At 51.9% G+C, this 25,980-nt stretch overlaps 1 protein-coding gene across 6 annotated transcripts in view; it reads right to left on the reverse strand.

The window, feature by feature from the left end:
- CYFIP2 (cytoplasmic FMR1 interacting protein 2) overlaps positions 1-14,645 on the reverse strand; it is a 56,541-nt gene extending 41,896 nt beyond the window's left edge. For all 6 annotated transcript variants that reach the window (XR_016444422.1, XM_090064493.1, XM_090064491.1 and 3 more), the window contains exons 1-5: positions 14,561-14,645; positions 5,970-6,110; positions 4,998-5,087; positions 4,805-4,882; positions 875-976 (exon numbers count right to left, since the gene is read on the reverse strand). Coding sequence is in view for 5 of the 6 variants with exons in the window: in XM_090064493.1 (XP_089920619.1) it covers positions 875-976; positions 4,805-4,882; positions 4,998-5,087; positions 5,970-6,086 (387 nt within the window). In the remaining variant the exon portion in view is untranslated. The remainder of the gene's footprint in view (positions 1-874; positions 977-4,804; positions 4,883-4,997; positions 5,088-5,969; positions 6,111-14,560) is intronic.
- Positions 14,646-25,980: the final 11,335 nt, after the last annotated feature.

Genomic DNA, 25,980 nt, shown 5'->3' on the forward strand with positions numbered 1-25,980 from the left:
GATCTTGCAGGACTATCTAAACTATGCCTAGCTTTGCCCCTGGACAGATGAAGAAACTTCTTGAAAAATACCCTAAGTCCAAACAACTCTTATTTGGGGAGTAGGGGGAAGGGACATGGTCAGCCACGTCTATCAAAAAATGTTCACTTGATCACATCTGAGAAGGGTGGGTGGCATCGGGCATCAGACACTTCCTACCTTCATCAAAGAGCACTGGCCTTAATTATCCCCCTCTGCTGCAGAAATGCCAGCACAAATATCCCTGATGAATTCCTAATGAGGAATGTCTTGCATTTGAAGGCTTGTCTATCTCACTATGCAGTTGGTCTAATTCAAGATACCACCTGACAAAATCCTTGCCTCTAACACAAACCTCGTCTCCTCTGTATTTCATCCAGCACCTGACTTTCAGCTTCTGGATAATGGTCGTTTCATCCTCCACACAGAGCACTAACCAACCACCAAAGGTTATGGCTCTCCAAGCCAGTACAGTGGCTGCCTTCATAGAAATATACTGCACTGTAAATACATTGTACTGTATGCACATTGCATTGCAGGGCAGACGTACTGCGTGCGGTACAAAACACATATAGTGCAGTCTGTATATTTTCTAAGGGCTGAAGTCTGCTAGATTTGAGGAACTTCAAAGGTCTCCTGTCCCGGGTCTGGATTTTGAGTATACAGTTAAAACTGAAGCCAGGCAAGTCATGTGGCTTTGCTGTGAACATATTCCATTGCCAGCTGCAGAACTAAAGGGTTTTGCCCTCAGAGGACCCAGAGAGGCTTTGCCTTGGCTGCCTGGGAAGGAAACCAGATCAAACAGACCATGCAACATTCATGAGATAGGTTCCTACCTCCCTGCTCCACCAGTTACCTGGAAATACATGAACTTCATCAGTTTGGTGACCTCTGGCTCCAGCACTTCCACCGTCTTCTCATAGATCTCTACCCGGTTGGGCTGCTCATTGCATTTCACCTGGCATGCAACAAGAAATTGGCATCACTCCGGCTGGCATTTCCCTTTGATGGGCACTGGCCACCACCCTCTGCTCATGCTCATGCCAGGGTCCAAGTGCCAAGGTGGCCGCTAGCCTGAGACTGAGGACAGCGGATGCATCTACACAAGATGCTTCCTACGCAGTAGCCTAATAATGCTGTGCAGTAGCGTGGCGGTCAAAAACCATGCTAATCGGCTACTGCGTGGTGTTATAAGGCTATGGTGCAGTAACCATCACAAAAAAACCACGCGCTGGTGCTACTGCACGGTAAATGAAGTTACTGTGCATTCAGTTATTACTTCGTTAAGAAAACACTAAACTAAATGTGCAGTGACTATGGTGCATTAACAAATGCATAGATGTGCCCAGTGTTGATATAACCCCAAGCTTGCTGCCCAGACTGAGAGTGAAGGGACATGGGCTAGCTCTCAGATATGCAATACTCTCCATTATTACAGACATAGGGGGTGGCCTCCGGTACTGTGCTGAGAAACAAAATCCCCCCACATTTGCCCTGAACCCCGTACATGAAGTCAGTCCTGACTCGCTGTCACAACATCAAAAGTCATGATGCCATCGAGCTGCCCAAAAATTCACCACCATGATGCTACGTAGCTGCCAGTGCCCAATTTCTTTCAGCTGTGAGGAGCCCTCTGCAAATCAAGCCCATGCTGGGATTACTTAGACTGAGGGTGGGAAGGGACCTCGGGGCACATCTAGTCCAACCCCCTGCTCCAAGCAGGACCAGCCTCAACTACATCATCCCAGCCATCCCATCCCATCCCCCATCATTGGGGGGTGTCCTGCCTTCTCAGTTGGATCTTGCTTTCTCTTTTAAATATATCAACTTAATAACTCCCTTGCTCCTGGAAAGCTGGACAAGGGGAGTGGCAAACACAGTTTCCTCCGCCTCGCTGTAGCCCTTTTGCAGACACGCTGGGAAGTGTTAGACATGTTTACTCTAATCCGACGCTGCCCAGTTTCATCCTGTTCTGAATTCATCTCATGCCGGGCTCACTGGCCTCTCACTTCACCCCAGGACAGTTGAAGGCAAGGCCCTCCAGTCCCTCCGCACCACCAGCAGCCAGACTCCAAAGCTCCTTTTTGGAGGAATCCCCTTGTGCTACAGACACTCCCAGCCTCCCCAATAGGGCACAAATTGCATGGCCCTGCTACCACATAGCACAATTTAAAGCAGCTCCATAGCTTCTGTGTCGTGTGCCTGGGACAGTCCCTAACCCCCAGCTGGCTCCTCTGCGTGGGAGGATGCAAAAGCAGCTCTAAAGCTGTCCATGCCCCTGCTGCACATCCCCTGAGGATAGGGACCTGAGTATTTGAATTGTATGGTCACATGAATTATTCTTCATCACTTGGGCTCCCTCCCCTCTGCTGCAGCTGGGGCACTGGGTTTGCTCCATCACGTGCTGTGCCTGCTACAGATGCCTGTAAGGGAAGTGCGTGTTTGGCTGAGTAGCTGTCAAAGGGGAGGGGAGACGTCAAAGCACATGAAATCCCTTCCTGCATGCTCTTCACATGCTCCCTCGTGCCATCGATCTCCGTCAAGCTGTCCACCACAACACTGTCCGCAGGCCTGTTGCAGCGATCACAGAGGAAACTGCAAACCAGCCCCAGGAATTCATGGGGAATAAGCAAATATTCAGCCAGGAGCATAAAGCTGGGCCCCATGGGCCAGCAAAGAGGAACCCAAGGGGAACTGAATCTTGACCTCTCCAGCAGATCAAAAAGGTGCAGACATCAGCATGTGGCTGTGGGGAGGCTGCACTAGCCTATCCTTGTGGTAGGTTCCCATTAGCATTTTGGCCTTTTTTGGCTAAGATCAAAGTTTTTGGCACTAAGGGGATGTTAAGATTCATGAACCAAAGTCATGAGGGAAATACAGAGTACCCGAGTGAGGGACTAACATAAGAGGGATGGGGGTGAGGAGGGGACCACAACTAGGTTACAGAAAACACAATGTTAGCCAACTAAGCCTGGGGGTATTTTTTTTGGCACCACAGGGAATGGTTTCAAGGCTGGCTCTGACCCTATGGGGGGGAGTTAAAACTCACTGCAGGGGGGCTGCAAAGAGGATGGAGCTGGACTGGTCTCAGTGGGGGCAGATGACAGGACAAGGAGCAATGGGCTCAAGCTGCAGCAAGGGAAGTTGAGGTTGGATATAAAGAAAAACTTTCTCACTAGAAGGGAGGTGTGTGTAAGTGCTGCCAGGATCAGGCCCTTCACAACTCAGCCTGGAGTGTTTGTTGCAGCAAATAGGGTTCAAAATGCATCTAAATAGTAAGTGGTGGGAAAGAAGAATTTTCCTGGAAAAGGTGTGTGGAGTGATTAGTACTGAAATGCAGCAGTGCAGGACATGCAGGTGCTGAGCCCAGTGGGGTAGAGAGTAGTTTTCCCATCTCTGGAAACTTTTTTGAGGTTTCAAAAATGCCCCTGTTCCATGTTGGGAAAATCCAGACGTGGGAAGCTTGTCACAAAAAAGCAGAGAAGGAAAGACCCATGCCAGGAGAGCCAATAGCCCCTTGGGGATGGCATCCAATGGGTCAGAGCACCGAGAACAGGGAACAGAAATTGGGCTTCCCTTGTCCCAGTGAATGCCCAAACCACTGGGTTAAATCCTGCTGTATTTCAGCCTTGACTTTGATCCCTTCAGCCTTTGCCAGGACTCAGTTACCGTCTCTTTTTGTGCGACATGCTCAGGACCTGCACAATACCAACCTAGAGGTGGTTGTCTCCAAGTGGTACATGCAGGAACCACGCGAGACACTGCATCTTCCCCCTGTCTCATATGGCCTCACTACCAGCTATCCACCACTGGTGGGTCACTGCCTCCCAGCAGCTTCGGGAGCCTGCTTCTCACAACACATACTAAAAATATATCCTCCTTTCTCTCAGCTGTGAAATCTCAACTTACTGCCACTCTGTCCACATTTGACAGTCAAACGACTGAAGGGCTTCTCTTCAAACATAACTTGATGTTGAGATCTCCAAGGAGGCCACCAAACAAGCCAAGTTTGCCAATTTTGGTCATAGATATTTTTGAGTTATCTGTCTGCCATGCTTGTCAGGAAACCATAGGGGCAAAGTGAGTTAGAAAAGACTCTGCTAATTTTTCTCTAATTCCCCCAGTACATGCTGGGGGGGTGGGGGCATCTGTCTGGGATGGGATGCAATGGGCTGGGGATACAGCACCGTGCATTTGTGCTGGGGGTTGGACTAGATGATCCTTGAAGTCCTTCCAACCTTAGGATCCTATGAAATCACTTCTGGGGTGAGATAAATCTCAGCCTCAAAATAAATTAGCCACATCTCATCCCCGTCTGACCCCAGTGCTCTTTCCTGCCTAGGCAGGGGGTCGGAATCAATGACATACTGAGGCCCCTTCCGACCCTAATAGCTATGAATCTATGAAAGCAACGGCTGTTTGTACGGTAGGATGCAAACTACAACATGGCTTCAGTTCTAGCAGGGATGGACAGAAATGAGTCCTACCCCTGTTCATGGAGCAGAGCTCATGTATACAGAGCACGTGTCCCTAGGCCAGCTATCAGCAACAGAAGAACTCTTTGCAGCTGCTAAAGCAGCTGTCTCTCTTGCTACGCCTAGAAGCAGACACCCCTCCTTTCCCTGGTTGGTGGATGGTTAGCTTGGAGAAGCAACGGGAACCTTTTTCCAGCCTTCCTTCTCCACGTCAGGGTCTTCCCTAGCTAAGTCCTAGGCATTTGGAAGGGAAAGCCAGCTGGCTGCTCCAACGTTTCTTTCCAGGGAAGAGGTCCTGGACTGTTTCTTACCTGGGGTATGGCCCTGGAGCAGCTCCTCCACGTGTAAAGCATCACGGCATATTCGTGTCCTTCCTCCAGCATTTCATTCTGAAACACACAAGTGCTCTGCTGTGAACGGCCCACACCTGCTAGCAAGACTTACAAGTCAGCATGCAGGGACTGTGCCCTCTCCCCTGAGGACAGCCCTTGCAGACAGACTCACCATGCTAGAGTGCACTGTCGCCTGCTCGATGTACCTGGCGATGCCGGTCACAAAGGCGTTTCGGTCTTCAAAGTTGGTGTCAAAATTAGCCTGGGGATACAGCAGACAGTCAGCAATTAAAGCCGTGTTGATTAAGATGACAAGCACAATTGCTGATGACTAAAGGCTCCATAAAACCATGCAAGGGGGGTCCCAGTTGATGTGGAGAAATAAATACTGTAATTTAAGCGTCCAACATGCACACCAAGACCGATGTTGTGTGGGCATCTTTACACATTAACACAGGGAGCCCACTGACCGTGAAGGCAGGAAGAGCAGAATAGAGGACGCGGGCACACGCTATATTTGCTGTATGTCCTATCTACCTGTGTGGATGCTGCAAGACATGAGCACACGCATAAAAGGAAGAACCAACAGGATCTGCACAGGCTGAGGCAATGTCATGATCTTTTCCTATTGCAGTCGCCCTCTCCCATCTCCTACCTATACCCACTTTTTGCTCCTTCTAACCCCTCGCTGAGCTGGGTCTTATTCAGACCTGAAGATCCTTTTTGCTAGCCTGCAGTGCACACAGCCCTTGGGAATCCCAGGGCTAGGTCTCTACAGGCTTGCCTAAACCCTGGGCACCTGCAACACAGGGTGTGGAAAGAGGTAACAGTTATACTGCAATCAAAAAAAAATCCAGGAAAAGCTGCTGTGATGCAACTATTACATCTGCCCGTTCCTACAGCGATGCACGTGATCTAGCAACACCACTGACACTTTCGCTGCATCTCCTCAAAGTGATTCAGGTATCTTATACGGCTACAAGTGCATATAGACATAACCCTTGCTGCTGCATGCTCTGGAAAGGCAAATCTCCCTCCCCTTTTCAAGGGGTTAAAAATTGCATCCATTCACAGGCTTTGTCCCAAACACCTTGGGAAGGCACCATTACAACCCTCGCCTCCCTCCTGAGAAGTGGGAGCGTACCTGGTACATAATGGAAGATGGGGGTGGTTCGATGCATGGCTGCTGGTCAGGCAGGGGCAACTCCTCCAGCAGGTCCACGTTGGACAAGGCATCCTCCAGCGTGACGTGAGTGGTCATGGTCCCGTCTGCAAAGGCGCTGTGCTGAAGCCAAGGGAGAGGATGGGCTTTGAGAAAAGCAGCTGGCCTCAAAGACTCACAGTAAAGGAGCTCAGAGAAAAGGGCTCAGCTAATCCCAAGTCCTTGGTGGACTTCCACTGCAGGCAGCCCAGCCACAGACTAAGTTCACGGGGACCACCACGTGCCCAAGTGAAAGACCACGTTGCCAAAGGGAAGGCTCACAACAGCTGGACTCAGCTAGCAAACTCCCACTGCAGATGTGCTGCACGACTGCAGCCTGCCCTCGTGCCCTGCAGAAAGACGTAGGGATAAGCCTCCTCCTGCACCCGTGCAGCACATCTGCAATGGGAGTTTAAACCATTGGTGCAAAAATCCTTTAAGCAGACAGGCCGTCCATGCCCGAGGCCCTGGGTGGGAAATGCTACTGGACCCTGGAACCACAGGCTTTAATGGCCAGAAACCTGCTGCTCCCCTGCACTCACCGAGAGGGTTTCCACCAGCCAGTCTGGATGAGTAATGAATTCCAGTGCCAACCAGGAGGGGACATGTTCCTGTTAAAGCAGGACAGGGAGCCTCTTCTCCCCCTTGGCCCTCCCATGGCTACGTCTCTTCTCTGAATCCCATGCTCCCCTATCTCTTCTCCTGTTAGAAAAAAGCCCCATTTCTAACTCTTGTTAGGTTTTCTTTTTGTCCTCATTCCTCCTTGGGGCAACTTTCCTCTGATTTCCAACCTGTGCACGGTCAGTCATACCCATTCGTCCTTGGGCCAACCTTGTACTTTAATTTAAGCATCTCTTCTCCCCTTGCTGTTTAATCCTCTTGATGCATTTCTACATACTAATCACATTCCCCCTAAGACTCTTGTGCTTCTACCCACTGATGGCCTCTTTCTCCTGCTGCATCCTTGTTTAGCCTGCCTTCTCACTCCAGTCTACACAGATGAGAGCTGGCATTTGTGGCAGTTCTCCAAACCTCCTTGCCCTCTGCATTTTAGTACGCAGAGTCAGAAAGAAGGAGAAAACCCCATCACATTTACCCAGCTCCCTTCTTGTTTAACCTGACATGCAAAGCAGATTGTCCAAAATGCAGAGGTACTTTTGCAGATCGGTCAAAGGAGGACTACAAACGAATGACCGTATTTAGCATCTCTTTCTCTCGCTCACATCCACGCACTAAATAAAGCTAGAGACTGTGACAAAAATAAAGCCCTTCTCTGGGAAAGAAAATTTAGCATCACCGTCCAACTAGCGGGTTATGGCAAGGGTCTTTGGCCAAGAAACAGCAGCTTTTTGAAAAGGCCTTTTCCCTGCCGTACATCCTATCTGCGACCTTCCTGCAGACCTCTGTATTTCTGACAACACCAGTGACATGGACTGAGATAATGCTAGTCAGCCAGGAACCACAAAGAAGATATTGCAAAAAGGAAGCGATCCTTTCTTCGGAGCTTAATTTTCTACTGAATGCCCTGTGCAGATAGGCTAGGGAGGAACAGAGAAAGGAACCCCCTTTTTCACTTCATCTTTCCTTTATCAGTTCACAGAAGAGTCCCAACATGCCAGAGACTTCTTTGTATTAATTCCTGTTTCAGGGTCAATAGATGCAGCTGACCTAGAGAGAAATCATCCAGTCTTGACTGAAACATTTCCCCTCGTGGAGTATCCCCCCTTCCCCCAGCACGTCTCTAATAGTTAATTCCCCTCACCGGCATCTTACATCTAACCTGCATTAGTTTTGTTTCATCTCCCAGCCACTGGCTCTAGCTATCAGTTGCCTCTTATACTAAAGAGGCCTCTGTTATCACATTTCTGTTCCCATCTTGGTTGCAATCAAGTCCCTCCTTAACCTTCTCTTTATTGAACAGACTAGATTGAGCTCCCAAGCCTGATATCATCCTTACGGATCTTCTCTGAGCCCTTGCCAGTTTACCCGCATCTCTCTGGAAGTGTGGACGGTGCCAGAGAAAAAGGTAATACAGCCTCTCTATCCCTGTCCACTCACATCAGCTCTTCTGACCACAGCATCACAACAGAAGCTCACGTTCCACTGACAACCCGGCAAGATTCCCCTCGAGGCATTTTTCAGACACATAGGGCACTTGTACACACCATGGCGTTTAATCCTCATTAATTTAACAAGGGTTAAAAAAATTAAACTGGTTTATTTTGGTGCGTTGGGTTTGCGTTTGCACGCACTGCATTTTCGAACAAATTATGTTAAGCAATTGCCTCCCAGGATCATTTGTTTTTGGCATGAAGGGTGCTGAAGGATGTATGGGATCTTGGATGGGCAGAGGAAAATGTGCTCCAAAACATGGCAGCTGGGCATCTCTCAGTGTGTGGGATGTGTGGGAAGGCAACTTGGTGGCACCGAAACAAGGGCTCTGCCTTGTGATAGCATCCCTGCCTGCTTAACACACAAAGAACTGCAGTAAGCACACCTACAAATGACAAGGTGTGGACGCGTCAGGCCTAGTGCTTTTAAAACGAAGCTACAGGAGACAATGCACGTGCTGAAAAAGAAACCATCCCCCCAGCCCACTCTCTGACATCTCTAACTCATTCTCCAGCCCCTTTTGCTTCCTGTTACAAATTATAGCAACTGTCAAAACCACCTTTACATCCTGACACGCCCCAGTCAGAAGCTGCTTCCTCTTTCCCCAGCCCGTGCTATTGAGCACTGCCTCTTCTGCCATTCCCACAGTGGTACCTTCCCCTGGCAGCTTCGTCCGCTGGCCTGCGTGCCTCAAAATCACTCTCCCAATGCTATTCTCCACTCCTTTCACTCATTCTTCTGAGCTCTCGCATCCCCCTGTGTTACCCTCAGACAATAGGAAGACAAAGGGAGGTGCATCCTGCATCATCCCTTTGCACCTTTACATCCTGCACAGCCAAGGAGCCCATGCTCCTCTTCACATTGGGGCTATTTCTCAGTCTATGAGCCAAACTCTGTTTGGGGTAAAGGCAAAACCATTGTTAATGACAATCTGCCAACAGCAAGGGTCCCCTGCCTTCCTCAGAAGCTTTTGGCTCTGGTTATGGTCAGAGATGGGATGCAGTTCTTTGAACTTCTCCTTCAAGGCCATCTAGGCCACAAAACACCTGACCAGGGCTAAAATAAGCTGGATGAGCGGGGTGTAGATTTTCAGGCCATTCTAACCATGTAGTTTGTACTTAGGGTGCTGACTTCCATCCAGATAAACCCTACTTCAGGTTCAGTTATCACCAACCCAGTTTTAGCAGGCTTTTTTTCCCCCAAAAGGCCTATATCCAATCGTGGCTTACAGACTTCCAAAAAAGCCCGTTGGTGAATTATTCCCCAAACTTCTGTGAATTCTGTTCAGCACTGGGGAGGCCACATCTGGAGTCCTGTGTCCAGCTGTGCGCCCCCCACTACAGAAAGGGTGTGGAGAAGTTGGAGAGAGTCCAGCCAAGGGCAATGAAAATGTTCTGGGGGCTGGAGCACATGGCGGGTGAGGAGAGGCTGAGGGAACTGGGCTGATTCAGTGTGCAGAAGAGAAGACCGAGGGGGACTGAATAGCAGCCTTCAACTCCCTGCAGGGGGGCTGCAAAGAGGATGGAGCTGGGCTGGTCTCAGTGGGGGCAGACGACAGGACAAGGAGCAGTGGGCTCCAGTTGCGGCAAGGGAAGCTGAGGTTGGATATTAGGAAATACTTTCTCTTTAGGAGGGTGGTGAAGCACTGGAACAGGTCACCCAGAGAGGGTGTGCAGTCTCCATCCTTGGAGGTTTTCAAGGCCCAACTCGACAAAGCCTTGGCTGGGATGATGGAGTTGGGGCTGGTCCTACTTGGAGCAGGGGGATGGACTAGAGGTGACCCCCTGAGGTCCCTTCCAGCTCTCATGGTCTATGACTCTATGAACTAACACTCCCTTAATGACACACCATGATGCTTTTGGATCCCCAAGGCCCCTCTGCTTTTTAAATTTATATCTCCCCTCTTGCCCGAAGGGTTTCTGAGCAAGCCCTCACTCCTAAGCTTGCGAACACTGAAACTTTCTGAGGAAGACATAAAAAATACAAACAGGCCTCACTGTATCTGCACGTTGCTGGCGGGGTTGCCAGCAACCACGGCCCCTAATGACCTGGTTACAGATAAAGATCTGAGCAGATCAGTGGGTGCAATCACAGTTGTTACTGATGATTTGCATTGGAATAGCACTACAGCCCCCAATACCTTCCTTCAGCCAGGCACTGGGTACACCTGTAAGGAAAAGGCATCCTGCCACTGTCTAAGTACAGGTCGAGAGATGGAAATAAAGTACAGGTCAAGAGACGGAAATATATGTGTATGACCGCAAAGAGGTAGTTTATAGTCTTGCAATCAGCAGCATGACAGGCTGCTCGTTGCTTAGCCCCGGTCAGGTGTTTTGTGGCCTAGATGGCCTTGAAGGAGAAGTTCAAAGAAGGAAAAGGCAAGGGCCCTGCAGACTTGATTAAGACAGTTTTAATTAAAACCTTCTTGCGTGTTGCTGGAGACATGGAGTCTGAGGGCTAGTTGCAAAGCACCTTGAGGCCTAATGAAGGGGGAAGCTCATAGCAAAAAGGAGATGGGCCAGGACCTTTCCTCATTTCAGTCCTGGACTATAAATGTAGTCCATCTCCATTAGCCGCAGCACCAGGGCACGGATGTGTTATAGGGTGACTGATGACACCTCGGGGAAACTATTTCCCAGGAAAATGTTGCTGATAAGCAGCCGTTGCTCTTAGCAGGCGGTGTGTCAAAAAGGGATCGACTTCAATCACAATAACCAGTCGGTAACTGAGAAGCAGCAGAGTCTTCAGGAGGGTTGCTCAAGAGACCCATGCTCAGCTCCAGCGCAGAATTGGTTGTCTAATGACACCGTGCTTTAAACCAGGTGTTGGGATGGCTGCTGCTGAATTGGCTTTTATTTTACTACCCTCGAGTCTGGACCGCTTTTGGCACATGAAAAGTTAGAAACCTCTTGGATTTTCTTTTTTCGTATCCATTTTACTGGAGGAAGGGTCTCTTCTTTCCTCCTTCATATGGGGCTGCACTCTGGGGAGCTCTCACATGGCTGCTGTGAAAATGGTGAGACCAGAGGGCCGTGCCCTGTTTTCTCTCACTTTGCAGAACTTTGCACATGAATCCCCCATGCATTAGGGGAAGATGCCCCCCCATGCCATAATGACAGATGCCCATGCAGGAGGAGAATTAGGAAGTGACCCCTGTGCAAAACAAATCTCCCCTCCCTGCTCTTTTGATGCAAGGTTCCTAAATAGTAGCTTCATAGCTGAATGGCAAGCTCATCTGCTGCTGGGAGATGAGCATCTGTCAATTAATGCCATCACTTCTGACGCCCGAAACAGAGGAAGGCGAGAGCTTCTCTGTTCGGGGATACTGAGGTGGGGTTACTGGGTCAGCGACCAAAAGGTCCACACTGAGTATTAACCAGCGACAACCATCTGTGCCTTGTGTGCGGGGTCAGCTGCATTCAGCCTTCAAAAGAGGAGATTACTAACGGTCTGTGCTCTATTTGTGGTGCACGGAGATGCTTCCTGTGTTGTCAGGCCTGAAAAGCATGGTTGCAACAGCAGCTACAAATTGCTGAGTGTATAATCAGCACACGCACACACACACTGCCTCCAATGGGTGGAGCGGAGCCAGGATGCTTGAATACGGGGCCTGTGCACTTCGTTAGTATATGTGCAGCAAGGAGGAGCTTTATTATTCAGGCCGGAAATATATCCTGCTCTATCTGTCGCAGACAATTTTGTTGAACTAGCGCTTGCAGTATTTATCGTGTCACAATTTTCTTCACTCAGAAATGGGCCAGAGAAATGCCGTGACCAGCTAGCATCATGCTCACCCGGCACATAGCTGACTCTACTGTATGGTGCAAGCAAGGCATGGTCCTTCCCAAAGGTCCTCAAAGCTCCTTTGGCTATATCCATGGAGCAGCTCCTCACAAAAATCCACTAAGCCACCACTGTCCACTTTCAAACCCCTCTTTCAGCTTTCTTCTGCTGCGGCACAAGGCCCAGAGGGATGGTGAGCTCTGACGGCTGCTTCTCTAGATGATCACAACAACCTTGTGCTCCCCACACCTGTATGTTATACCCACCACTTCTCTCTAGTCTTACACATAGCTTGCAAGCTCGAGGTAGCAACTCTCTCTTCCTTATAGGGCTGCAATGGGGATGAAACATCTTGGCTCTACAGGGACAATGATAGTAAATCCCATCACTAATGGACCACTGCCAAAAGGGAGCCAGCGGGGAATACCCAGCCTGGGAGAAACAGCAAACTCAAGCTAAGGACACCAAGATAGATGCTTTCAAAGAGGGCATTATATATATATAGATATATACACACATATATATACATATACACACACACACACATACATATATACGTGTATATATGTGTATATATATATATATTTTTTTTTTCCCCCCCAAAAATCTTGTTGGTCTAATAAAAGATATCACCTCTATCATGAGCCCTGATTGCTTTTTCAAAGAGGGCCACAATTTGGGAACATCAGTGTCTGTGCAGGGCAGACACACACAAGGCCTCATCCAAAAGCCTCTGCAGAACAGCCCACGTGCAACCCAATCTGTTTTCCTCAAGAGAAAGGACTGAACAAACGCCAGGGGGATTTGAACTTGGGTGATCAAGTCTAGGTTCTCTAATTTCATACCTGAAGCTTAAGACAGCCTTGAAATATTTGCCACATAAGGTCTTGGGACCCTTTTAGCTCCTTCCCTGAGTCAGATCTACAATGAGGCCTTTAGTTTTCCAGGGCAGCAGAGCTGAAAAGGAATTTCAGATCCAGAGCAGGGCTGCACATAACCGGTGCATCATACATAGGGCTGCACATAACCAACGCGTCGCACATAGGGCTGCACATAACCGATGCACATAACCACGTCTGCAGCAGCCCTCCAGCCAGCCACTGGCTAGTCCAGAAGCAGCATGGACAAGAGCTAGAAAGTGATTCAGGCTGTCTGCACTAGTCAGCTTGCTTTGGTCCAGCCAAAGAGACCCCTGCCCATGCCAAAACGGCTCTAAAAGCTGCAGAGGGGAGATTTGACTGAGCAGGGCACTCCAGCCCAGCCGCCTGTGGTATCACAGACAGGGCAGCAGCACCATGGGGAAGCGGGCAGAAAGCCTGGCACAGGGGCCAGCAGCTGTGATGAGGAGAGATGGGCTTGTTTATGGCCACGGCCTGGCTCTTAAAGGATGCCCCACTTTGTGGCCTGTGCCAAGGACATCCACACCGCCGCTTGTTTTTTATGTCTTATATATTTCTTACATCTTATGGAGATGCACCACAGGCTTTCAAAGGATGCTGGTTTTCTACAGGTTCTGTGTCTCTCCTTCCAGATTTGTGCCCAGAGGCACAGTACGTGGAAGCCGGGTGCAGAGAACTGGGGGGTTATCGCTGGCTGGCTGCCCGTGCTCGAGCCCTGCCCACGGAGGTGACCCCCGACACCCTGAAGGGGGAAGGCAGCAGTGGGATGGTCCCTAGGCCCAGACGCGGTGCTGGGCTTCCAGCATTGGGCTGGATGACCGCCAGGCTTGAGCTGCACTGTCTGCAGCAGAGAGGGCTTCAGCGTGACCATAAATCAGTGTGGATCTAGCTTCACAACCATCATGTTTCTGTGAAACCGCCTTCCCCTGCTGAAGAGTCAGAAGAACAAATTCATCCGTGTGAATAGATGAGAAGAATAAATTCATCTGTCTCCATACTACGGCGTGCCGGGGCAGAGGGAGGGGGCACAAAAGGTGTCCCTATAGATGGCTGAAAGCAGGAGGAAGAGCCGGAGCCGGGGGAGAAGGAAACGTTCAGGCTGGATCTCCAGGCCCCGTCTGTCCACCTCGACTCACGTGAAACAGGCCCGGCAGCCCGGGCGGTCACCTCGCACTCCCGGGGCTGCGTGCAGGGGAGGGGGCTTGCGATCGGGGCTCCTACAAGCGCGGCACCCTCCTGCCCTGCGCGCAGCGCTTGAGCCTGGCCCTGCCGCCGCGCGGAGATCCGCGACGCAGCACTCCGGCTCCAGCCCGGCTCGTCAGCCTCTCGGGTGCCGCCGGCCCTGCCCCCTGCCTGCCTCCGGGCGACCCCCCCCCCCACCACCCGGCTTAGCCAGTCTGTCAGGTGCGCCCGTGCTGTGAATGCGGCCCCGCGGGTAACTACCGCCCCGCGCTGTGCGGGGGTGCCTGAGCCGGTGCTTGCGCGGCAGGGGGGGCCGCGTCTGACAGCTCTGCCCACCCGCGCCGCTCCTCTCCGCTTCCCGCCTGAGGGCCTGAGGGAGCGCGGCGAGGCTGCCCCGGGCCTCCGCCCCGGCCCGGCACCTGCCCCGGGCCCGGCCTGGCTGACAGCGCCCGGGGCACAGGCGGCCGCCGCGGCCCCTGCCGCTGCGCTCGTCCCGGCCGGGCCCCGGGCCCCGGGCCCCGCGTCCCGCGCCCCGCGCCCCGCCGGCCGAGCCCTTACCTGCGCCGGGGCCGCCGCGCCGCGCCGCGCCGGGGGTGGGGGGGGGGGGGCGGGGGGATGCTGCGGCCGCCGCCGCCGGCGCCGCCGCCGCTGCGGATGCGTGTGCGCGCGTGTGAGCGCCTCCGTGTGTCACACAAAGAGAGGAAATGGCTGCAGCAAGTGCACTTCCCCGGCTCTCCGCTGCGCCCGGCCACCGGCCCTGCCGCACCTGCCCCTGCCCCGCCCCTGCATCTGCCCCTGCATCCTCTGCCCCGCCCCTGCAGCATCTACCCTTGCAGCATCTGCCCCTGCCCCTGCAGCATCTGCCCTTGCAGCATCTACCCCTGCATCCTCTGCCCCTGCCCCTGCATCCTCTGCCCCTGCATCCTCTGCCCCTGCCCCTGCAGCATCTGCCCCTGCATCCTCTGCCCCTGCCCCTGCAGCATCTGCCCTTGCAGCATCTGCCCCTGCCCCTGCAGCATCTGCCCTTGCAGCATCTACTCCTGCATCTACCCCTGCATCCTCTGCCCCTGCCCCTGCAGCATCTACCCCTGCATCCTCTGCCCCTGCCCCTGCAGCATCTGCCCTTGCAGCATCTACTCCTGCATCTACCCCTGCATCCTCTGCCCCTGCCCCTGCAGCATCTACCCCTGCATCCTCTGCCCCTGCCCCTGCAGCATCTGCCCTTGCAGCATCTACTCCTGCATCTACCCCTGCATCCTCTGCCCCTGCCCCTGCATCTACCCCTGCCCCTCCATCATGTACCCCTGCAGCATCTACCCCTGCATCCTCTACTCCTACATCTACCCCTGCATCTACCCCTGCAGCATCTACCCCTGCATCCTCTACTCCTGCCCCTGCAGCATCTACCCCTGCATCCTCTGCCCCTGCCCCTGCAGCATCTGCCCTTGCAGCATCTACTCCTGCATCTACCCCTGCATCCTCTGCCCCTGCCCCTGCATCTACCCCTGCCCCTCCATCATGTACCCCTGCAGCATCTACCCCTGCATCCTCTACCCCTACATCTACCCCTGCATCTACCCCTGCAGCATCTACCCCTGCATCCTCTACTCCTGCCCCTGCAGCATCTACCCCTGCAGCATCTACCCCTGCCCCTGCCTCTACCCCACTGGCCCTGAGCCCCCCGGCTCTTCCCCCAGAGATGCAAGGCTGCAGCAATGCCAGGTCCCCGGGGACCACTGGGGAGCACCCCTGCCTCCCAGTCCCCTTCCCAAGGGAGGCTGTGACAGCCCAGGTGAAGCCAGGCTACACAAGGAAATCTATGAAGCGAGTGCTACTGGGGAGTGGCTTGGCAAGGGCAGGTGTGGTTTCAGCAAGGGGGCGTTCAAAAGGGCACGGTGCCATTGCTGCGCTTTTGCCACCAGCCTCCGAGGGCACCTCTGGACGGGGGTTCCCAAACTCGGGCAGACTGAGCACCACCCATTTAAAACAATCCAGCCTTGTGTACCACCGGCAGTTGTTTCAGTTCAACCTTAAGTGCCACCAGCAAGTTTTTATTCTGAAATAATTATAATAAATCTTGTTAATGCGTACCACTCTCAGGTTGCCTGGTACGTGGCCCGCGGATTGGCAGCTTCTGATCCGGAACATGGCAGGGCCCACGATGGCTGATGGGCGCCTGCTGGCTCCCGGGGAGAGGATCCCCTGAGAAGGAAGAGCTGGGTGGGGTGAAGGAGGTATCCCAGCCATCCTCTCTGCTGCTCCTTGTCTGGCTCAGCCACCTCCCTGTCAAACTGGAGTTGCTGCTCCGTTTCCACATCTACCAGACGGAAGAAGAAGTGGTTTGAATGGGGCGACCGTGTAACTTCATGGTGCAGGGCAATCCTGGTATCGCGGTCTCCTTCTCAAGGAGCCGGAGCACTTTCTCTACAGCCGTGGCCAGCTTCGGGCATCGTCTTAGCTTTTCTCTGGCTCTCAGGGTGGTTCAGCCCTGGGATGGATTCCCTAGAGAGCATCATGAGCCTCATCTAGTCCAACCCCCCGCCCCGCCTCAGGCAGGATCAGCCCCTTCCAGGCCCTGCCAGTTTGGAGCTGTTAAGAGCAGGTTAAACAAGCACTTGTCCAGGGTGGTTGAGACAGGGTCTATCCTGCCTTGAATTGGATGTGACCTCCTGAGCTCCCTTCCAGCTGTAGCGCTCTGCCATTTTCTGACGGGCTGGGATAGCAACATCCATGACTAGTCATCTTATCCACAAACACGGTGTCTGAATATAAGAATTGCCATCTACTCGGTCAGCCCTTAGGTCATAGAATAGAAATATAGAAAATGCAGGTGGGAAGGGAGCTCGGGAGTCGCATCTAGTCCACCCCCCTGCTGCAAGCAGGACCTGCCCCAGCTCCATCATCCCAGCCAGGGCTTTGTCTACCCGGGTCTGAAACACCTCCAAGGATGGAGACTGCACCACCTCTCTGGGGAGCCTGCTCCAGTGTTTTACTGCCCTCCTAAAGAGAAAGTTTTTCTTAATATTTAATGTTATGACCCCTCCTTCTTGCATTGGGAGAGAGAGTCAATAATAAATCCCTATTGACTTTCTTTTTCCAGTTAGTATTTGATAGCTCCTCACCTGGGTGTGGTGGTTTGTGCGCCAAGGTTTGCTCCGTGATGGTTGTCCCGTCCCAGCGTGTTTTGGTTTCATCATCTTCCGGCACCAGTGACAGCCTGTGTTTGCGGTGATGGTCAGTAGCGTTGGCCAGCTGTCCGTGACAAGCCAATTTGTAGGGCATTACCTTGGCCGCGGCATTGTGCTGCTCAGTGCACGGTCAGGCCGTGAGGTCCAGGCACCTGCCCATGATACGGTGAATAGTTTCAGTGAGGAAGCCAAGCTTGCACCTGTCTGGCACGTCATCTTTCAGGACAGTGTCTTTTCTTCCAGTAGTCTGGTCCCAGATGTGAGCACACACATGTGTGCATGCATGCACACGCACACACGCACATGCATAGTGCCATGCTAACGGTTGAGTTGAGTGCCATGCATTTCCACTTTTGGCTTGAGTGGTGAGTCAAGTATTTGGGGTATTTGTCCAGGTTTGGAGGAGAACCTGGAGGTGGAATCAGATTCTGCCATTAGACTCCTAATTATTTGCAAAGGATGTGGCTGTCTGATTTCCCCGAATTTGTGAGGAGCCAGGGAACAGGACACAGTTTCTTTGCTCACAGCTCCAAGCCTCTTCCAGACGGCACTCGGCCCTAAAGCACTCTCAGAGGCCGTATCTCCAGTGGCTGTATCTTTGTCCTTAAAGTTTTTGCTGCCTTCCCTCCCTGCCTCTCTGGCTTTCTGCTGTTGCTACCCCACACAAGTGCCTCCACAGATCAATACCCAGCGAAACTCCCTTGCCCACATTTTCCTGTGCTTGGGATACAGGTTTCTGTGGGTTCAAATTCCTGACTTCTGTAAGCAACTGGGTGGCTTTATTCAACCATTTGAAACTCTGCAGCTTCACAGTCATTTAGGCAAACCCATAGCAACCTCCTCCATCTTAGCTCTGCAGTGTATCCATGGAGTCTAAGTTGGCAGCGCCGTCAGCCAGCTCATCTCAGCAGAAGCAATTCAGCAAATTGCGCATGATGCAGTCTGAACTACAGACGTATGCCCAGAGCATCTCTCTGCCAGGATATTTTCCTACCACCGGTCCCAAACAATTTGGCTCCCAACCAAATCTTGGAGTTTTCCTATCCCTGCCTGATCTCCTTTCGGGCAACCAGGCTGAATCCTTTCAATGATCCCCTGAGGATTTTTTTAGTTGCCAGTGCTTCTACAGGGATGCACGTGCCATCCTCACTGCCCCCGTCCTCCCCTACCTGCAAATAAGGGTGAAAATGCTCTAGAGATTTAGCCACTGCCAGGATCCCTCTTGGGTGCTGCAATGCTTTCCCTCTGCAGAACTCAGCCTTCGTTGCAATGCGCTGTCATGCTCTCGGGGTTTTTTGTATTCCCACACGAATACTGCCCCCAAACTGTGAGCGGTGGCGTCGGCGTCTAGTGCAGAGGGTAACCCAAGTCAGGAGCAGTCACAAGGGTGACTTCTGCTCTGAAAATGCTAAATCGCACCTGTGAGACCACTGAAATTGTTTCCCTTTCTCACCCGGCATCTGTAACGGTTATACAATATTAGCAAAACCACAAGCAAAGCTTCTGCAGCTGGATCGGAGCCCTGCAAAACTTGGAGCATCTGTGCACGCCTGGGGGGCTGCCCAGTTCCACGCAACCCCCGTTAGTTAGACTGCCCCGGGGAAATCGTTCCCAACTCTTAGCCCAAGGTAAATGACCTCTTTTTAAAACAACTCACGCTTTGCTAGGTGGTCTGGACTCAGACGGAGAGGCTGGAGCGTGAGGGGGCAAAGGGAGAGTTTAGTCTCCCAGTGAAAACAGATAGATCCAGTGCACCCTTCTCCCCATGCTCCTTGCACTGATGAAGCAGGCGAAGGGGATGGGGATGGGTTGCCTGTGATGAAAGCAGGGGGAAGTGCGTGTGGATACTGATCCCAGGATCTTTCGAGACAGCCAGGCGGATGCTGCCGGGTGGGTGCAATGGGAAAGGTCTCAGTACTGGGGCTGGGATCGGTGGTCTTGTGAGGTCCCTTCCAGCCGTTAATGTCTGGGATATCTATGATTTCTCAGCATGTTGCCAACAGGCTCCAGGTAACAAAGGGAGTCTCTGGGAGGACCCTGCTGTCCTGCCACTGTTTCTTTGCAAGAGCTTTCTCTAGCTCAATAATTTTCAAATTCCACCAGACCCAACTTGCCGGGCAAGCTCCCAGCATGGGGGAGAGTTGTATTCAGAAAATAGGAAGAACATGCCCTTTACTTACTGGCATTTGGTCCCTTCCTCTGAGAATCTCAGGCTGTCTTATAAATAATTGCAGGCAAGCATCCTCCTCCTTCCCACCCCTGAAAGGCAGAGTCTGGCCCTACAGGTGTGTTCTCAAAGGCTCTCCTCAGTGCAGCACATGTCTTAGGCTTGCATTTTCTTTGGCTGTTTTGATTGTTATAGCCACGCGTATGTATGTCCCCGCTACTTCTGCCTTTAACACCAAAGAAAAGCCTCTTTTCTATATGATACAATAGTTTTATTGACTGTAAAACAAATATACTTTGTACATGAACAATGCCTTTGAAAGAAGATGAGAACATTAGATTTAATGGTATTATTTTGTGCAACAGTCTGTAACTAATAAATATTTCCCTGGCCTCATCCAAGTATAAATACTATCTCAAAGAGATCACAGAGCAAAGCAATATTGGAACTGCAGAGTACGCTAGCAACCTACTCAAGGCTCCTGGGGCCATGTTATAATAATCCCTTGCCTGGGTGGGGGGTAGTGTTTAAGGAGCCTGCCTTTGCACACCTTGCACAAGGTTGCTGCCGCAGTTACAATCCTTGCTCTCAGAAATGACTCTGTACACCCTTGTGAGTACACAGATGCTAAAAAGGCAAGACATGGGAAGAAGGGAAGGACAGAGGTCCGTGGTCAAGTCCTCTCCATTGCAACCGAGCTTCCCATGGGACAAACCTCCGCTGCTCCCTGCTCCAGCTACTGGCTAACCCTAAATTTGGCACTACAAGAACTCAGCAACAGTTTCACTGAGACTAAGAGGGAAGGAGAAGCCAAGACTGCACGTATGTATGTTTTCATGCCAGACAGGTTGGGACTGCGGCAGAGTTTGGATCAAGCTCTGAGCATCCTGACCTGCAGGCAGCACGGGGATGCAAGGGCAGGCATCTCTGGTAGGAATATCTCAATGGCTTGCCAGGGAAAATGTCCATCATGCCATTTCACGCACGGAAAATGGAGACGATGCTGCAAAGTGGGGAGATGGCAAGGTACAAACAGTGCCTTGCATGCCTCCAAATGGTAGGGAAAGATTTGGGATGCCAAGACCTCACAGAGAACTGGGACTCCCCCTCAGCCTGGGTGAAAGAATTCCTTTATAGCAGGCAAGGCCAGTGTGGTCACAGGATTTCTCTGTTTCATTTTCTTTCCCTGGCATACTCATCTTGGCTTCTGTAACATCCTCAGAGCTTTCTGAAGCTGGATCCCCGGCCGATTTGAACCCTGCGGCCACACGGATTTTAGCAATGTCCTCGATAACTGGAACATCGATAGCAACATTGAAAATACAGACACACCAATTATGTCCTCCCCCTTCAGACCCCTTCTGTTTTTCCTAATGCTTAACAAGAAAGTCCTGGATCTTAATTTGGAGCCCTGCTGGGGCTAAACAAAGCTTGCGCTCTGCTTTGGAGATCAATCATGCAAAAAGCAAAGTCCTTGGCATTTGCTAGAGTACGAGCTAACGATTAAAGTAGACGGGGTAAACTGTACGTAGCTTCTTCTGGTATCACCATGTCGTGACGAGCACAATATATAATACGCAGGCTAGTCCACATCCCTACATGCCTTTTAAACATAAATGTAGCCAGTATTTTCCATGCTGTCTGGCAAATGTTTGTGGCCCGACAGCACATGGGGCAAGTTTCTGTTTCTTCAGTGTAAATCCAAAATCCAGCGACTCTGATGGTCTCCAGAGGGCTCAGAGAGGTGAAGAGGCTTGTGCCTGTGATGGGTCTGTTATTTTTAGGGGACGGCAGAAGGAAGGGCATGCCTGGTGTCGGCACAAGTGCACTGAGCCCCTGTGCTTCTCTGCAGTATTTCATCTTCCTTTGCCCACATTTCATCTTCCTTGCTAGGAACTTCATCATCCAGCTGCAAATGTGTGTTGAAGTCCCCCCCATCCTTCTTCACTTCAGATGAAACCCCTCTTGCTAAAAACAACATGTCAGGAGGCCATCACCTACCTAGGACATCTCACCTACCTAGGAGCCTTTCACCTCAGTTCAGGAGACCCTGAGATGTCACCTCTGTCCTGCCCCAGGCAGGATCTGTACAGGACACATGCCAAGGCCTCCTTTGTCAGTGAAGCTGAAAGGCATCAGCAAAGACTTTGTTTTCTGGTGGGGAAATATGCCTTCTTCAGCTTAGCCTCTCCCCACAGTCATCCCAATCTGCACGAGGAGCTGATTTCATCCATCAATTAATATGCATTGAGAGAACCCGCACTTTCTTTCACAGTTTACACACGCAGCGAACACGCGCACATCTGCAATTCACCATGCATCTAGCTTACAAAGCACCTGACTCCTACACCTTTTCCTCCATGACTTCTCTTGGCTACGAAGCACCAACTCACAGGATCATCATACAATTCTAGTTTATTGGACGGATGCAGAAGTCAGGCCATAAACCTTGGTGCTGATCCCCTCAAACACACACACTCACATGCGCACACACACACACACACTCACAGTAGCTAGCTCTGAACACTAAGCACTGCTGTCAAGATATACCTGTCCCCAAGCGCTGGAGTCCCCATCGATGGCCAGTCGGGGCTTCTTTCAGTGCGATGTTGCTGCAGAAGGGGGTCGCCAGCTGGTCCTTCTGGCTGGACAGGCAGGGAGCTGGTCAGGTCAAACAGGGCACCATTGGGGGTCATTCTTCGCTGCCTTTTATCCCTCTCTGGCAGACTTTGGTGACTCCCCAATTCTCGGGCTTACCCAATCCGGGGGTCGTTGACCTCGAGGGGCATCCCTCTTGGTAGCTGCTGGATGGCAGCTGTCAGCCGCAGGGGTCACGTCCACAGGTATGCGCAGTCTCAGGAGTCCGTTGATGAATTTTGATTGATTCACTGCCATGATGAATAGAGCTCTGGAAGTGGCTGATCAGGGGGTATTTCAGCCCCAAGGGTCTGTTTCCAGCATTGATTAGTTCAAACTTGAGTCATCCACTGCATAAGGGAGGCAATGGAGACACTTGACTGAATAGAGGTTTCAGAATTGTCCCTTGTAGGTCCGTCCAAGTGATGAAGCAGATTTCCCACAGTTGCCAATCTGTTCTGGAGCACCCCTGTGTTCATGGTATTAAGGACACCGGTCCCCATTGCTCCCTGCACCGTGTCTAGTGATCGTTGGCGTCGTGGGCCACTGGATCCAGGGCTGTTGAAGGGCTCATACGTGACCTGCCGAGTCCATGCCTCCCATCCAGCACTTAGTGGGAAGACATAATCAGCACACTGGATACACCCGGATGATGCTGTGGGGTTGCAGATTGAGCGCGACAGTCCATAGGGATTGTGTCATTTTAGTCGAGAAAGGTTTACGGATATCCTGCTTTACTGCGAAAGGTCCGATCTCATGTCTTTCTGCTTTGTCATGGATTAGGATTTCTGTGGCTAGGATCATGGGGGAGCTTCCCATAGTCCAGCGCTGGCTGACGAGAAGTCATACACTGGGGTGCCACATCTGGATAGGGGACATTCCTCAGGGCAGCTGATGGCATCGAGGGTCAAGTCTATGGGTTCAGATTTTGGACGGGTGAAGTTGACAGCCAACTGTCCCTGTGGAGGGCTCGTGGTCATTCGTGCCGGGACGTCTGGACTAGTACTTTTGCTGCCCCAGCACACCTGGATGGCGCGCTCCCGCACAGGCAGGGGACTGGAAAGGTTGCACGCTGTATAGGAGTAGGGGGGAAGTGGTGGTGGTGGTGGAGAGGGCATGGCTGTGGACACATTTCATAGACATTAGACATTAGGGCTGGAAGGGACCTCGGAAGATCATCGAGTCCAGCCCCCACCATGGGGGCAGGTGCGTGGGGGCACGGGAGTGCCCCGGACACCCAGCCAGTCCGTCCCGCATCCACCCTGGCACGACCCTTCCTCTGCTGGAATGGGAACGCCGGCGGTTCTCCAGACCTTCCCACCTGGTAATCCTGGATTTCCCGACCAGGATTCAATCCTACACGAACACACTCTGCACCTAGACTTGAGCAAAATGACACGGTGGGAGGAATCATGCAGGTTAAATTCATTTATGCTGTTCCAAATCCGCCGCCCGAAGTTTGCAGCCTTTCTGCTGAGAGGTCGGCCACTGTAGGCCCGGATGCCTTCCAGGCTGGCATCACACTAGCCGCCTCCAGACAGCATTGGACACCTTGGCTTTCTGTCAGTTCGCTGTTTGAATCACAGCGAAGGCTGGCAGTAAGGGAGGATCCCCAGGGAAAGGCTTCCCTGCAGACCGAGGATCTCCTTGTCGAAAGCTTTAGCACTTAGAACAAAAAACAAAAACGAACCGAATTGGCTCTGGGGGTAGGGGAAAGGGATCAGGTAAATGAGTCCGAGGTGTGTGCCTGCTTTAATGCAAGTCTTTGTAGACCACTGGGGTGACGACCTATAAGAGGGTGGCTGTCATAGGTCAAGGACTTCTCTGGCCTTTCCCTGCCTCAGCATTGGGGTCAGCGCGCCCGATGCATATTTTCCAGCGGCGCAGAGCCGTTCCTTCCTGCTAGCCCAGAGGGGCGGCCGGCGGGGTTAAGCGATTGTTTACTCTGTTCCTCAAAGTTCAGGTGGTTTTACTCCTTCGCTTCTCAAACCGCTCTTCTCATGATGAAGGGAAGTATGCTATTAGGACAAGGCTAGCTTCAGGGTTGAACAGTTTCAGTTGTGACACATGCGCCCATTTCCCAGATTCTCCTTTATCCATTTGGACCACAGTTGGGCTCAATTGATTAATGCTAGTGAAAGGTCCAACCCACTTGGACTCTAGGACATGTGCCTTTGGGGTGAGTCTAAGATACATGACCAACTGACCAATTTCCCATAGCCTGGGAAGCTCTTCGAGCTGCTTCTCCATCCGCAGCCGAGCTTGCTGAATAGCCTCGTTAATCTGCAGCTCCTGCTGCTTCAAACGATATGGGAGCTCTTTTACCCTTTCAATAATTTCTGTGGGTTGTCCAGGCTGTCTGGGTATGGGATAAACCCGGTGGGTTTTAGAGCCATCCGTTTGCCAAATAGGATCTGGTAGGGCTGGAGGCTTGTTCCCAAGTGGATCCGGCTCCGGAGAGCAGCTAAGGTCAAAGGAAGTTTAAGATCCCAATCTGCACCTGTTTGACTTGCCACTTTCCTTAATGACTTCTTAATTGTCCTAGTCATCCACCCTACCTGCCCAGATGCTTGAGGGTGGTGAGGGATGTGCCACTGCTGCCTGATGCCTTAGGCTTGCAGCAGCCATTTGACAACAGTTCCGGTGAAATGGGGACCTCGCTCTGAGTCCATCATTTCAGGGGCCCCAAACCTGCATATTACTTCTGTCCACAACTTTTTTGCTGTGGCTTCAGCAGTGTGGGTGCCCACGGGGTATGCCTCGAGCCATCCACTGAAGGAATCTGTGATCACCAGCAGAAACTGGTTTCCCCTGGCTGTGCGGGGAAGCTTGCCCATGTCATCCATTTGGATTCATTGCCACGGGCCCGCTATCTTCTGGTGGAGAAGTAGCCCCATGTCCTTTGGTTTTCCTCCCTCCCCTGCACAGCGTAAGCAGTTCTGCACCCACTCCTTGACATCTTTAGACATCCCTAGCCAGTAAGCAATCTCCTGCACCCTGGCTGTAGTGGCTTCGGGTGCTGCACATCGGAGACTATGACAGACACTAATAATTTCCCCACTGCAATCCAGGGGTGGCACCCATCTAACCCCCCCCAGTTCCCTGATGAACAGCATACTCCTCCTGAATTTTCCAATGTTGGTGGCTTGAGGACTGGGTTTGTATTGCTGAGATATCCTCCCGTGTGCCCCTTTCTTTGCTGTGGCATCTGCTAATTGGTTCATTTTGGCTTCTAAGGGGGTCAGTCAGCCTTTTGATGACCCTTCACATGTCGAATGCATAGTGAGGATGGATATCTTTGAATCCATTCCCAAATTTCCTGGCAACCAGTCTTTTGAGCAATTTCCTTGCTGTCAGCGGTATGCCAATTAGCTTTGTTCCAGTTGTATACCCGATGTAGCAGAGCATTAGCACACAAGTTTGAATCCGTGTAAATCCATAGTTTCCCTTCAGGTGGGTTATGCTGTTCAAGGAGCTCCCTTATGGCTCTCACTTCAGTGGCTTGTGCTGAATACCCCGGTGGCCAGGGCCCCCCTGTCTGCCACACAACCCCACTGGCCAGATCCAGGATCCAGCCTTCCTGGTTGAACAAGGGGGCTCCCCGAATCAACTGTTCAGTGGAGCCATCTTGTTGAACTCCATCTATATTCATCTCTTGGGGTCCCTCTGGGAACCAGATACATGCAGTTACCCCCTTACACACAACCCTGGCTGTTTCCTGCCCTGTGAAGGACCGGAGTAGGAGTCGATTGGTTTCAAACTGCTTCAGGTCCCGTTTTCTTCCGGATACATTTAGTGCAGCTCTGGCATGCAGGAGTGCACTGCTTTGCCCTTGGGTTCCCACTGTAATGGGGACTCTGGATCTCCCTCCTGGATCCCAACTGAGGGTCCCCAACTTTTTCCAAGAGCCTGGGCTTTGTTCACAGGTCCTGCCATGGCTGTCATGTCAGTGCTCGCCAGGGACCAGTGCTGAGGCCGCAATTTTT

This window comes from Crocodylus siamensis, chromosome 10, assembly GCF_052110815.1.
Source record: "Crocodylus siamensis isolate JL-2025a chromosome 10, ASM5211081v1, whole genome shotgun sequence".
NCBI classification, from domain to species: domain Eukaryota; kingdom Metazoa; phylum Chordata; order Crocodylia; family Crocodylidae; genus Crocodylus; species Crocodylus siamensis.